This window comes from Bidens hawaiensis, unplaced genomic scaffold (assembly GCF_021521415.1).
Source record: "Bidens hawaiensis isolate Kalapana, Puna unplaced genomic scaffold, B.hawaiensis_p1.1 tig00012136_1, whole genome shotgun sequence".
Taxonomy (NCBI): Eukaryota; Viridiplantae; Streptophyta; class Magnoliopsida; order Asterales; family Asteraceae; genus Bidens; species Bidens hawaiensis.
Window position 1 is genome coordinate 825,344 of NW_027491976.1, and position 14,250 is coordinate 839,593.

Genomic DNA, 14,250 nt, shown 5'->3' on the forward strand with positions numbered 1-14,250 from the left:
TTATTTTTTGTTTTAAGTTTGGTAGACTGACCGAATTCGCGTAGACTCACGGGCTCAACGCCCAAGACCGAAAACGCCTGGGTTTACCATGTTGCTCATTCCGTAACAATCGTAACCGACACTGACTGAAATCACGTCAACTCACCTTCGTAACACTCGAGTTTTATCAACATCCACGCATCAACAGCTGGTTTTGCCGCTACTTTTTTTTTTAATTTTAAACATTTTAATTTAATGAACTCTTTTTAAGTTTAGTTACAATACCGTAAAAAAAATAGCAAATATCCACCGAATTCGCGTTGACACTCCGCTACCACCCTCGGGTTTTACCAACAGATTTCCTCGGGCAACGCGCTGGTAATTTACTAGTTTATAATATAATAACGAAGGAGAACCACGGTGTAAGATACACCAAAGAAATTATATATCTTAAATTCCATATGAAAATACGGTTGCAGCCTTCAAATAGACACCAATGCTATCAAGATACCCCCCACTAAGGCCAAAAAATCCAGCAAATGAACCATCCTCCCATGCTACCGTAAAAGGGTCACCTCTTACAGTACCAAATGGCCCATGGGTTTTTTTGTTAGTCCCGAATGATATGGATGATATTATTATGTAGCCGATATCATCTCCCCTTGACAATGCAACTGTTCCGCTAATGGCATTAATTTCTTCGTCTGAGTCCAACGTTACCTGAGCGTTTAGAACATTACATTTAATTAAATAACCCGAACACAAAAACTACGATATATTGTGTGGTGAATAATAGAGAGTACGTAGATTCACCTCAGAAACTTTATCTCCATCTTGACCCCAACCACCAAATTTATCAGAAGTGTATGTTAAGTCTCCGTATTGTGTGGTGAATACTAGAGAGTATATGAGATCACCATGATCAATGGTTATATTCTTCAAACGATGATTTGTCTCAACTTGGAAAGACCATCTATTTTGTGGACCTCCAAGCCGAGGACTTTTTCCCCATGTTCCGATCCTCATGAGTTCCTCATGGGCTTTAACATAGACGCCAATGCTATCGATATAGTAGCCAGCAAGGCCGTAAAATCCAACCAATGAGCCATTGTCCCAAGGTAAGGTGAACAGAAAATCAGTTGCTCCACCAAAAGGTCCGTGGGTGGACTTGTTCGTTTCAAAAGATAGTGATGAAATTATCGTATTACCATCTTTAGTACCCGTGCTTCCCTTTATTCCAACTAGTTCCTCGTCCGAGTCAAATGTGACCTGGTTTTATATATATGTATGCTAACAAGAAATGTTTGTTAAAGTGCTGTATACACGCATTGTCAAGAATATAGATATTATGTGTGTGTGTGTGTTTACGTACCTCGGAAACTGTTTGTCCACCATTCCAACCACCAAATTTGTTAGAAGTGTTCAACACACCTTCGGTTTCAGTAGTAAACACGAGAGAGTATATGACATCATCACCATGATCAATGGTTATCTTTTTAAGCTTTTGACCCTGCAGAAGTTCAAAAGACCAGTAGCTTTGTCTTCCCCAGGTTCCTACCCGAATAAATCCCGCTCTTTTCCTACTTGGAATCGACACGTTTTGTAGTACTCCTTCCATACTGTATCATACAAAGATAGATAACTAAAAAATTAGTTATCAAATGTTTCTAACAAGCTAATATTTTAAATGGTTCATACCTCCCTAGCTTCTTTTAATCAAAACTAGTTGGGTTGAATGTGGCAGAAAGCCTGAAGTTCCAAATATTTATAAGCAAAAACTTGTGCATATGTTTTTTTTCCTTCTTTTTTAACAATAATTCACAAGATATCTTATTTGTCTTCTTTTAATCAATAATTGAGCTCTTATAAGTCACATTTTAATGCCTTCAATTTTGCATTTGTCGCGTTTAGTAAGATTTTATATTCAACTTTATTCAGTACCACATGTAGGAACTCTTGAATGTGGATGAAGGGATAATGTCTTCAATACCGATCTTACATTTATGTGAAAATACTCATATGTATCATGTGGTCCTTTTTTTTTCTTATTATCAAATATATATCGTGTAACTTTATTTAGGTCACATGTTCAATTGCCTAAAGATTTCATTTATAACGTTCTTGTACAAAGGTTATGTGTTAAAAAAACTTGTGTGAAGTGGAACAAGACATTAGACATGTAGACTCACGCTCATAAGAACACCCCGCTGCCCATGCTTTAGTGGTTCGTGAGGGAGACCGCTAGTGTGAGGACAGTGAGGTGGCTTTTGGACCGTTAGAAAACAACTAAAGTTTAAAAGAATTAAGTTTATTTATAAACTCACCTATTAATGCCATACAATCCGTATTTCTTAAAAACAAAATGTTTCATTAATTAATGTATTCATCTTCATCATCATTAGAGAAATTTATAACGACGTTTGCATGATTGAATATATATGGGGTCGTATAGACGAGTATTGTCTAAGAATTGGTACGTTTAACCCCATCTATGGCCACTCTTTCCCATAATTTCTGATCACACTATTTTCGGGCTCAAATGATAGCCGTCCTTCATTCGGCAACATGCTACTTGGGAATACTCAATCCCACGCCTCATACTTGCAATAGTGGGCCCAAATGCAAGTCGAAGGTACAATAAATCAGGGTTCGGTTATATCAGTCTTGAGTGTTTCAATTGACATAGACTCATCGATTTGTTTGGGATTTCACTTTTAGTGTTTTACCAATTTAGGGTCGAAAAAACACGATTGATATATGTGGTTCATGTCACGATAATCTAATTATTTAAGACGATTGAGTTCAGGACACCGTTTATTTTACTTCTCATTGAGTCATTGTCATGCCAACATTTAGGCTCTCCAATAGTCCAATGTCAAGTATTGGGCTCAAGGCCCACCAAAATCCCAATCAAGAAATGTGGTAATATAAATTATAAACTGTGTAGACTATTTTATAAATACTAATAATCTATGTGACTTCTCATTCATAAGATCATTTGAATGAAAACTTTTTAAAAGTTTTTTTTCTAAGATACACAACAAAGAAATGAACTCACTTATATACATATACAATTTGCAGTGTTTTTTTCTTTTCTTTTTTTGGTTATCAGAGTATGTAAATTGTTATTCATAGGCAATATATATATATATATATATTGGAGGATTATCCTAAAAACAAATTGTTTCGTAGGAAGATTAGGAATAAATCCTAGCTATTCGATCATGTTAATGAATGGTTGTGATTTAAAATTACCAATAACGGATATAGTTTCTTAGAATTACTCTTTAATCATTATAACCGACATATTTTCCTAGAATTGTTCTTTCACCATCATTTGTAGTGCCAAATGTCAAAAATTTGTTGGTTCTTATTATTCATAGGAAACTCCTTATTCTTATTTGAACCCTATTCCATATATATATATATATATATATATATATATATATATATAGGGGATGGTTAACGTACAAATGAAATTAGCGTGCTAAACGTGAGAATCAAGTAGATTAATTATATATATAAGTAGAGTAATTATGTAATTACATTATAGAGTAATTATCATAGAGTAATTACATAATTACTCTACTTATATATATAATTACTCTACTTGATTCTCAAGTTTAGCACGTTAATTTCATTTGTATTTGATCCAAACCCTATATATATATATATATATATATATATATATATATAAGGGTTAAAATAAAAAGACATAGTTTTGTAGAAAGAGTAGGAATAACATAAAATTTAAAATTAGGAAACTATTTAGCCTAAATCCTAGATCTTAGGAAACTATTTGGTAGTTTAAAAACTATCAATCTCAACCACTAGATCATAGATCCAAGGGCTTAGATTTATTCTTACTCTTCCTAGAAACCGTTTCTTTTTATTATAACCCACCCCTATATATAAAGTTACACGATATATATTTGATAATAAGAAAAAAAAATTCCCAAAATAAACATTTATGAAAAGCAAATTTTAAGTTTTAGGTACCATTTTCAATAAACTCCAAAAATAGGTATTATAAACTAGTTGTGACGAGTATATTACAATAAAACACGAGTATTTTTTAAACCAATTAAAATATACCACGTGGCCATAAACTAACCATAACGAGCATGTTCACTAATCATTTTATCGCCACGAATAAACAATTTGCATGCCTCGTAATCAACGCCTAAACTAACCATGACGAGTTGTTTGTTTACCAAATACATCGAACCTGTTAGTTTTACAAAAGCCTAACTAGAACAGTTCATTTGAAAGCTCAATTAATCGTTACGAGTAGTTTTTCCGGTTTACATTTCCTATACGAGAAGTTTATTAGTAGTTAACTCGTCGCGACTAGTTTAATCTTACAATCTACTCGTGGCTTCTCATTTTAGCGATAATCCAATATATTTTAAAAATATTTAAATATATATATATACTAGTTTTTATACGCCGGGGGGCTGTTTTAAATTATTCAATTTTAATATATATACATTTTTTTGGAGTTTAATTTTATTTATTGTAAGAAAATTTATAATATACTTAGGTTTAATGATAAAAGGGTTTCACAAATAACTAAGATGTTATAACCCGGCTTAAAATTTATCTGGGTTTGGTGAGACCCAAGACATGCTTATTTTTTTACTATAAAATTGTTTCTTAATTATAAATAATATTTAAAAAAATATATAATTATGTTTAGCATATCGTATTTTATAAGATTTTCACATCAATAATTTGGTGATAATAATTTTTAATTTAATGAGATGTTATAACTCGTTTAAGGAATAGCTGGGTTTCGTAAGACCCATACCCATAAATTCGGGTCAAATGCATGAGAAACCTCCATTTAAAAATCAAGCAAATCTGGTGACTCCAAAAAAAGGGGGAGCGACCACATCGCGACACGTAAGATTTTAATGTTTTCGTTTATATATATTATAGATATATATATGTATATAAATATTATTTAATCCCTTATTTTTATGTCATTTTTAAAAATAATTATTATGTCATGCTTTATTTTATGTTATTCCTTATTTTTATGTCATATTTTATAAAATTTATTATCATGTACTATATCTTAAAAATATTTTTTAAACTCAATCCCAAACATGCTGTTAAGAAAATATACAAATCCTTTATCGTCTAGTGCTTCCTCAATGAGAAATATTGAGTGCATAATTAGAGTTATACAACATGAGAGAGTGTTCAGCATTAACGCAGCCGATATTATCTATATAATGTAAAGATGAATGCCGGTGTCGTAAGGCCATGATTGGGCCAAGTGACAACACATTCATATAACCATTTGTTTTTTGGTTTTAAGTTTTAGTATCATAAAAATTTAACAGTAATTGACTGAGAACTTTATTTTATTTTTTGTAATTTTATTTTTGTTTTAACCGATAGAATTTACGTATTTTCACTTCCTGGGATCGATAATGCTCGGATTTGAACAACGTTCGGGTTTAGTGACTGCGCCATCTCAATGGTCCACCTCAAGTTTTATACATTTTTCGTTTTAGTTACGGTATCGTGACGAATGTAACCGAACGAGATTTTTTTTTGTTTTAGTTCCGGGTACCATAACAAATATGACATAAACGACCAAATTCCTATAGACTCATTGCCTCAATGACCGCAACCGAAAACGCTCGGGTTTTACTGACCCCCGATTTTAACAACAGATGCTACCCCATTGGTCCACTTCAATGTTTATTTTATTTTTTGTTTTAAGTTTGGTAGACTGACCGAATTCGCGTAGACTCACGGGCTCAACGCCCAAGACCGAAAACGCCTGGGTTTACCATGTTGCTCATTCCGTAACAATCGTAACCGACACTGACTGAAATCACGTCAACTCACCTTCGTAACACTCGAGTTTACCAACATCCACGCATCAACAGCAGGTTTTGCCGCTACTTTTTTTTTAATTTTAAACATTCTAATTTAATGAACTTTTTTTAAGTCTAGTTACAATACCGTAAAAAAAATAGCAAATATCCACCGAATTCGCGTTGACTCTCCGCTACCACCCTCGGGTTTTACCAACAGATTTCCTCGGGCAACGCGCTGGTAATTTACTAGTTTATAATATAATAACGAAGGAGAACCACGGTGTAAGATACACCAAAGAAATTATATATCTTAGATTCCATATGAAAATACGGTTGCAGCCTTCAAATAGACACCAATGCTATCAAGATACCCCCCACTAAGGCCAAAAAATCCAGCAAATGAACCATCCTCCCATGCTACCGTAAAAGGGTCACCTCTTACAGTACCAAATGGCCCATGGGTTTTTTTGTTAGTCCCGAATGATATGGATGATATTATTATGTAGCCGATATCATCTCCCCTTGACAATGCAACTGTTCCGCTAATGGCATTAATTTCTTCGTCTGAGTCCAACGTTACCTGAGCGTTTAGAACATTACATTTAATTAAATAACCAGAACACAAAAACTTTACGATATATTGTGTGGTGAATAATAGAGAGTACGTAGATTCACCTCAGAAACTTTATCTCCATCTTGACCCCAACCACCAAATTTATCAGAAGTGTATGTTAAGTCTCCGTATTGTGTGGTGAATACTAGAGAGTATATGAGATCACCATGATCAATGGTTATATTCTTCAAACGATGATTTGTCTCAACTTGGAAAGACCATCTATTTTGTGGACCTCCAAGCCGAGGACTTTTTCCCCATGTTCCGATCCTCATGAGTTCCTCATGGGCTTTAACATAGACGCCAATGCTATCGATATAGTAGCCAGCAAGGCCGTAAAATCCAACCAATGAGCCATTGTCCCAAGGTAAGGTGAACAGAAAATCAGTTGCTCCACCAAAAGGTCCGTGGGTGGACTTGTTCGTTTCAAAAGATAGTGATGAAATTATCGTATTACCATCTTTAGTACCCGTGCTTCCCTTTATTCCAACTAGTTCCTCGTCCGAGTCAAATGTGACCTGATTTTATATATATGTATGCCAACAAGAAATGTTTGTTAAAGTGCTGTATACACGCATTGTCAAGAATATAGATATTATGTGTGTGTGTGTGTTTACGTACCTCGGAAACTGTTTGTCCACCATTCCAACCACCAAATTTGTTAGAAGTGTTCAACACACCTTCGGTTTCAGTAGTGAACATGAGAGAGTATATGACATCATCACCATGATCAATGGTTATCTTTTTAAGCTTTTGACCCTGCAGAAGTTCAAAAGACCAGTAGCTTTGTCTTCCCCAGGTTCCTACCCGAATAAATCCCGCTCTTTTCCTACTTGGAATCGACACGTTTTGTAGTACTCCTTCCATACTGTATCATACAAAGATAGATAACTAAAAAATTAGTTATCAAATGTTTCTAACAAGCTAATATTTTAAATGGTTCATACCTCCCTAGCTTCTTTTAATCAAAACTAGTTGGGTTGAATGTGGCAGAAAGCCTGAAGTTCCAAATATTTATAAGCAAAAACTTGTGCATATGTTTTTTTTCCTTCTTTTTTAACAATAATTCACAAGATATCTTATTTGTCTTCTTTTAATCAATAATTGAGCTCTTATAAGTCACATTTTAATGCCTTCAATTTTGCATTTGTCGCGTTTAGTAAGATTTTATATTCAACTTTATTCAGTCCCACATGTAGGAACTCTTGAATGTGGATGAAGGGATAATGTCTTCAATACCGATCTTACATTTATGTGAAAATACTCATATGTATCATGTGGTCCTTTTTTTTTCTTATTATCAAATATATATCGTGTAACTTTATTTAGGTCACATGTTCAATTGCCTAAAGATTTCATTTATAACGTTCTTGTACAAGGTTATGTGTTAAAAAAACTTGTGTGAAGTGGAACAAGACATTAGACATGTAGACTCACGCTCATAAGAACACCCCGCTGCCCATGCTTTAGTGGTTCGTGAGGGAGACCGCTAGTGTGAGGACAGTGAGGTGGCTTTTGGACCGTTAGAAAACAACTAAAGTTTAAAAGAATTAAGTTTATTTATAAACTCACCTATTAATGCCATACAATCCGTATTTCTTAAAAACAAAATGTTTCATTAATTAATGTATTCATCTTCATCATCATTCGAGAAATTTATAACGACGTTTGCATGATTGAATATATATGGGGTCGTATAGACGAGTATTGTCTAAGAATTGGTACGTTTAACCCCATCTATGGCCACTCTTTCCCATAATTTCTGATCACACTATTTTCGGGCTCAAATGATAGCCGTCCTTCATTCGGCAACATGCTACTTGGGAATACTCAATCCCACGCCTCATACTTGCAATAGTGGGCCCAAATGCAAGTCGAAGGTACGATAAATCAGGGTTCGGTTATATCAGTCTTGAGTGTTTCAATTGACATAGACTCATCGATTTGTTTGGGATTTCACTTTTAGTGTTTTACCAATTTAGGGTCGAAAAAACACGATTGATATATGTGGTTCATGTCACGATAATCTAATTATTTAAGACGATTGAGTTCAGGACACCGTTTATTTTACTTCTCATTGAGTCATTGTCATGCGAACATTTAGGCTCTCCAATAGTCCAATGTCAAGTATTGGGCTCAAGGCCCACCAAAATCCCAATCAAGAAATGTGGTAATATAAATTATAAACTGTGTAGACTATTTTATAAATACTAATAATCTATGTGACTCCTCATTCATAAGATCATTTGAATGAAAACTTTTTAAAAGTTTTTTTCTAAGATACACAACATAGAAATGAACTCACTTATATACATATACAATTTGCAGTGTTTTTTTCTTTTCTTTTTTTGGTTATCAGAGTACGTAAATTGTTATTCATAGGCAATATATATATATATATATATAGGAGGGTTATCCTAAAAACAAATAGTTTCGTAGGAAGATTAGGAATAAATCCTAGCTATTCGATCATGTTAATGAATGGTTGTGATTTAAAATTACCAATAACGGACATAGTTTCCTAGAATTACTCTTTAATCATTATAACCGACATATTTTCCTAGAATTGTTCTTTCACCATCATTTGTAGTGCCAAATGTCAAAAATTTGTTGGTTCTTATTATTCCTAGGAAACTCCTTATTCTTATTTGAACCCTATTCCATATATATATATATATATATATATAGGGGATGGTTAACGTACAAATGAAATTAGCGTGCTAAACGTGAGAATCAAGTAGATTAATTATATATATAAGTAGAGTAATTATGTAATTACATTATAGAGTAATTATCATAGAGTAATTACATAATTACTCTACTTATATATATAATTACTCTACTTGATTCTCAAGTTTAGCACGTTAATTACATTTGTATTTGATCCAAACCCTATATATATATATATATATATATATATATATATATATATATATAAGGGTTAAAATAAAAAGACATAGTTTTGTAGAAAAAGTAGGAATAACATAAAATTTAAAATTAGGAAACTATTTAGCCTAAATCCTAGATCTTAGGAAACTATTTGGTAGTTTAAAAACTATCAATCTCAACCACTAGATCATAGATCCAAGGGCTTAGATTTATTCTTACTCTTCCTAGAAACCGTTTCTTTTTATTATAACCCACCCCTATATATAAAGTTACACGATATATATTTGATAATAAGAAAAAAAAAATTCCCAAAATAAACATTTATGAAAAGCAAATTTTAAGTTTTAGGTACCATTTTCAATAAACTCCAAAATAGGTATTATAAACTAATTGTGACGAGTATATTACAATAAAACACGAGTATTTTTTAAACCAATTAAAATATACCACGTGGCCATAAACTAACCATAACGAGCATGTTCACTAATCATTTTATCGCCACGAATAAACAATTTGCATGCCTCGTAATCAACGCCTAAACTAACCATGACGAGTTGTTTGTTTACCAAATACATCGAACCTGTTAGTTTTACAAAAGCCTAACTAGAACAGTTCATTTGAAAGCTCAATTAATCGTTACGAGTAGTTTTTCCGGTTTACATTTCCTATACGAGAAGTTTATTAGTAGTTAACTCGTCGCGACTAGTTTAATCTTACAATCTACTCGTGGCTTCTCATTTTAGCGATAATCCAATATATTTTAAAAATATTTAAATATATATATACTAGTTTTTATACGCCGTATTACGGGGGCTGTTTTAAATTATTCAATTTTAATATATATACATTTTTTTGGAGTTTAATTTTATTTATTGTAAGAAAATTTATAATATACTTAGGTTTAATGATAAAAGGGTTTCACAAATAACTAAGATGTTATAACCCGGCTTAAAATTTATCTGGGTTTGGTGAGACCCAAGACATGCTTATTTTTTTACTATAAAATTGTTTCTTAATTATAAATAATATTTAAAAAAAATATATAATTATGTTTAGCATATCGTATTTTATAAGATTTTCACATCAATAATTTGGTGAGAATAATTTTTAATTTAATGAGATGTTATAACTCGTTTAAGGAATAGCTGGGTTTCGTAAGACCCATACCCATAAATTCGGGTCAAATGCATGAGAAACCTTCATTTAGAAATCAAGCAAATCTGGTGACTCCAAAAAAAGGGGGAGCGACCACATCGCGACACGTAAGATTTTAATGTTTTCGTTTATATATATTATAGATATATATATGTATATAAATATTATTTAATCCCTTATTTTTATGTCATTTTTAAAAATAATTATTATGTCATGCTTTATTTTATGTTATTCCTTATTTTTATGTCATATTTTATAAAATTTATTATCATGTACTATATCTTAAAAATATTTTTTAAACTCAATCCCAAACATGCTGTTAAGAAAATATACAAATCCTTTATCGTCTAGTGCTTCCTCAATGAGAAATATTGAGTGCATAATTAGAGTTATACAACATGAGAGAGTGTTCAGCATTAACGCAGCCGATATTATCTATATAATATAAAGATGAATGCCGGTGTCGTAAGGCCATGATTGGGCCAAGTGACAACACATTCATATAACCATTTGTTTTTTGGTTTTAAGTTTTAGTATCATAAAAATTTAACAGTAATTGACTGAGAACTTTATTTTATTTTTTGTAATTTTATTTTTGTTTTAACCGATAGAATTTACGTATTTTCACTTCCTGGGATCGATAATGCTCGGATTTGAACAACGTTCGGGTTTAGTGACTGCGCCATCTCAATGGTCCACCTCAAGTTTTATACATTTTTCGTTTTAGTTACGGTATCGTGACGAATGTAACCGAACGAGATTTTTTTTTGTTTTAGTTCCGGTACCATAACAAATATGACATAAACGACCAAATTCCTATAGACTCATTGCCTCAATGACCGCAACCGAAAACGCTCGGGTTTTACTGACCCCCGATTTTAACAACAGATGCTACCCCATTGGTCCACTTCAATGTTTATTTTATTTTTTGTTTTAAGTTTGGTAGACTGACCGAATTCGCGTAGACTCACGGGCTCAACGCCCAAGACCGAAAACGCCTGGGTTTACCATGTTGCTCATTCCGTAACAATCGTAACCGACACTGACTGAAATCACGTCAACTCACCTTCGTAACACTCGAGTTTACCAACATCCACGCATCAACAGCAGGTTTTGCCGCTACTTTTTTTTTAATTTTAAACATTCTAATTTAATGAACTTTTTTTAAGTCTAGTTACAATACCGTAAAAAAAATAGCAAATATCCACTGAATTCGCGTTGACTCTCCGCTACCACCCTCGGGTTTTACCAACAGATTTCCTCGGGCAACGCGCTGGTAATTTACTAGTTTATAATATAATAACGAAGGAGAACCACGGTGTAAGATACACCAAAGAAATTATATATCTTAGATTCCATATGAAAATACGGTTGCAGCCTTCAAATAGACACCAATGCTATCAAGATACCCCCCACTAAGGCCAAAAAATCCAGCAAATGAACCATCCTCCCATGCTACCGTAAAAGGGTCACCTCTTACAGTACCAAATGGCCCATGGGTTTTTTTGTTAGTCCCGAATGATATGGATGATATTATTATGTAGCCGATATCATCTCCCCTTGACAATGCAACTGTTCCGCTAATGGCATTAATTTCTTCGTCTGAGTCCAACGTTACCTGAGCGTTTAGAACATTACATTTAATTAAATAACCCGAACACAAAAACTTTACGATATATTGTGTGGTGAATAATAGAGAGTACGTAGATTCACCTCAGAAACTTTATCTCCATCTTGACCCCAACCACCAAATTTATCAGAAGTGTATGTTAAGTCTCCGTATTGTGTGGTGAATACTAGAGAGTATATGAGATCACCATGATCAATGGTTATATTCTTCAAACGATGATTTGTCTCAACTTGGAAAGACCATCTATTTTGTGGACCTCCAAGCCGAGGACTTTTTCCCCATGTTCCGATCCTCATGAGTTCCTCATGGGCTTTAACATAGACGCCAATGCTATCGATATAGTAGCCAGCAAGGCCGTAAAATCCAACCAATGAGCCATTGTCCCAAGGTAAGGTGAACAGAAAATCAGTTGCTCCACCAAAAGGTCCGTGGGTGGACTTGTTCGTTTCAAAAGATAGTGATGAAATTATCGTATTACCATCTTTAGTACCCGTGCTTCCCTTTATTCCAACTAGTTCCTCGTCCGAGTCAAATGTGACCTGATTTTATATATATGTATGCCAACAAGAAATGTTTGTTAAAGTGCTGTATACACGCATTGTCAAGAATATAGATATTATGTGTGTGTGTGTGTTTACGTACCTCGGAAACTGTTTGTCCACCATTCCAACCACCAAATTTGTTAGAAGTGTTCAACACACCTTCGGTTTCAGTAGTGAACATGAGAGAGTATATGACATCATCACCATGATCAATGGTTATCTTTTAAGCTTTTGACCCTGCAGAAGTTCAAAAGACCAGTAGCTTTGTCTTCCCCAGGTTCCTACCCGAATAAATCCCGCTCTTTTCCTACTTGGAATTGACACGTTTTGTAGTACTCCTTCCATACTGTATCATACAAAGATAGATAACTAAAAAATTAGTTATCAAATGTTTCTAACAAGCTAATATTTTAAATGGTTCATACCTCCCTAGCTTCTTTTAATCAAAACTAGTTGGGTTGAATGTGGCAGAAAGCCTGAAGTTCCAAATATTTATAAGCAAAAACTTGTGCATATGTTTTTTTTCCTTCTTTTTTAACAATAATTCACAAGATATCTTATTTGTCTTCTTTTAATCAATAATTGAGCTCTTATAAGTCACATTTTAATGCCTTCAATTTTGCATTTGTCGCGTTTAGTAAGATTTTATATTCAACTTTATTCAGTCCCACATGTAGGAACTCTTGAATGTGGATGAAGGGATAATGTCTTCAATACCGATCTTACATTTATGTGAAAATACTCATATGTATCATGTGGTCCTTTTTTTTCTTATTATCAAATATATATCGTGTAACTTTATTTAGGTCACATGTTCAATTGCCTAAAGATTTCATTTATAACGTTCTTGTACAAGGTTATGTGTTAAAAAAACTTGTGTGAAGTGGAACAAGACATTAGACATGTAGACTCACGCTCATAAGAACACCCCGCTGCCCATGCTTTAGTGGTTCGTGAGGGAGACCGCTAGTGTGAGGACAGTGAGGTGGCTTTTGGACCGTTAGAAAACAACTAAAGTTTAAAAGAATTAAGTTTATTTATAAACTCACCTATTAATGCCATACAATCCGTATTTCTTAAAAACAAAATGTTTCATTAATTAATGTATTCATCTTCATCATCATTCGAGAAATTTATAACGACGTTTGCATGATTGAATATATATGGGGTCGTATAGACGAGTATTGTCTAAGAATTGGTACGTTTAACCCCATCTATGGCCACTCTTTCCCATAATTTCTGATCACACTATTTTCGGGCTCAAATGATAGCCGTCCTTCATTCGGCAACATGCTACTTGGGAATACTCAATCCCACGCCTCATACTTGCAATAGTGGGCCCAAATGCAAGTCGAAGGTACGATAAATCAGGGTTCGGTTATATCAGTCTTGAGTGTTTCAATTGACATAGACTCATCGATTTGTTTGGGATTTCACTTTTAGTGTTTTACCAATTTAGGGTCGAAAAAACACGATTGATATATGTGGTTCATGTCACGATAATCTAATTATTTAAGACGATTGAGTTCAGGACACCGTTTATTTTACTTCTCATTGAGTCATTGTCATGCGAACATTTAGGCTCTCCAATAGTCCAATGTCAAG

At 33.5% G+C, this 14,250-nt stretch overlaps 2 protein-coding genes and 1 pseudogene across 3 annotated transcripts; all 3 read right to left on the reverse strand.

The window, feature by feature from the left end:
- Window positions 1-275: 275 nt before the first annotated feature.
- Window positions 276-1,758, reverse strand: LOC143540066 (mannose/glucose-specific lectin-like). The gene is made up of 4 exons (XM_077033224.1): window positions 1,678-1,758; window positions 1,352-1,598; window positions 793-1,248; window positions 276-699 (listed from the first exon to the last, which is right to left on the reverse strand). Exons 2-4 carry the CDS (start codon window positions 1,595-1,597, stop codon window positions 430-432), a joined length of 972 nt encoding a protein of 323 aa, XP_076889339.1. The 5' UTR covers window position 1,598; window positions 1,678-1,758; the 3' UTR covers window positions 276-429.
- A 4,353-nt stretch (window positions 1,759-6,111) lies between these two features.
- Window positions 6,112-7,475, reverse strand: LOC143540067 (mannose/glucose-specific lectin-like). Its single transcript, XM_077033225.1, has 4 exons — window positions 7,377-7,475; window positions 7,051-7,297; window positions 6,492-6,947; window positions 6,112-6,396 (listed from the first exon to the last, which is right to left on the reverse strand). The coding sequence occupies exons 2-4, from the start codon at window positions 7,294-7,296 to the stop codon at window positions 6,127-6,129; spliced, it is 972 nt and encodes a 323-aa protein (XP_076889340.1). The 5' UTR covers window position 7,297; window positions 7,377-7,475; the 3' UTR covers window positions 6,112-6,126.
- A 4,192-nt stretch (window positions 7,476-11,667) lies between these two features.
- LOC143540069 (mannose/glucose-specific lectin-like) lies at window positions 11,668-12,990 on the reverse strand (annotated as a pseudogene). The gene is made up of 3 exons (XR_013136539.1): window positions 12,746-12,990; window positions 12,187-12,642; window positions 11,668-12,091 (listed from the first exon to the last, which is right to left on the reverse strand). The product of XR_013136539.1 is annotated as a mannose/glucose-specific lectin-like (transcript).
- Window positions 12,991-14,250: the final 1,260 nt, after the last annotated feature.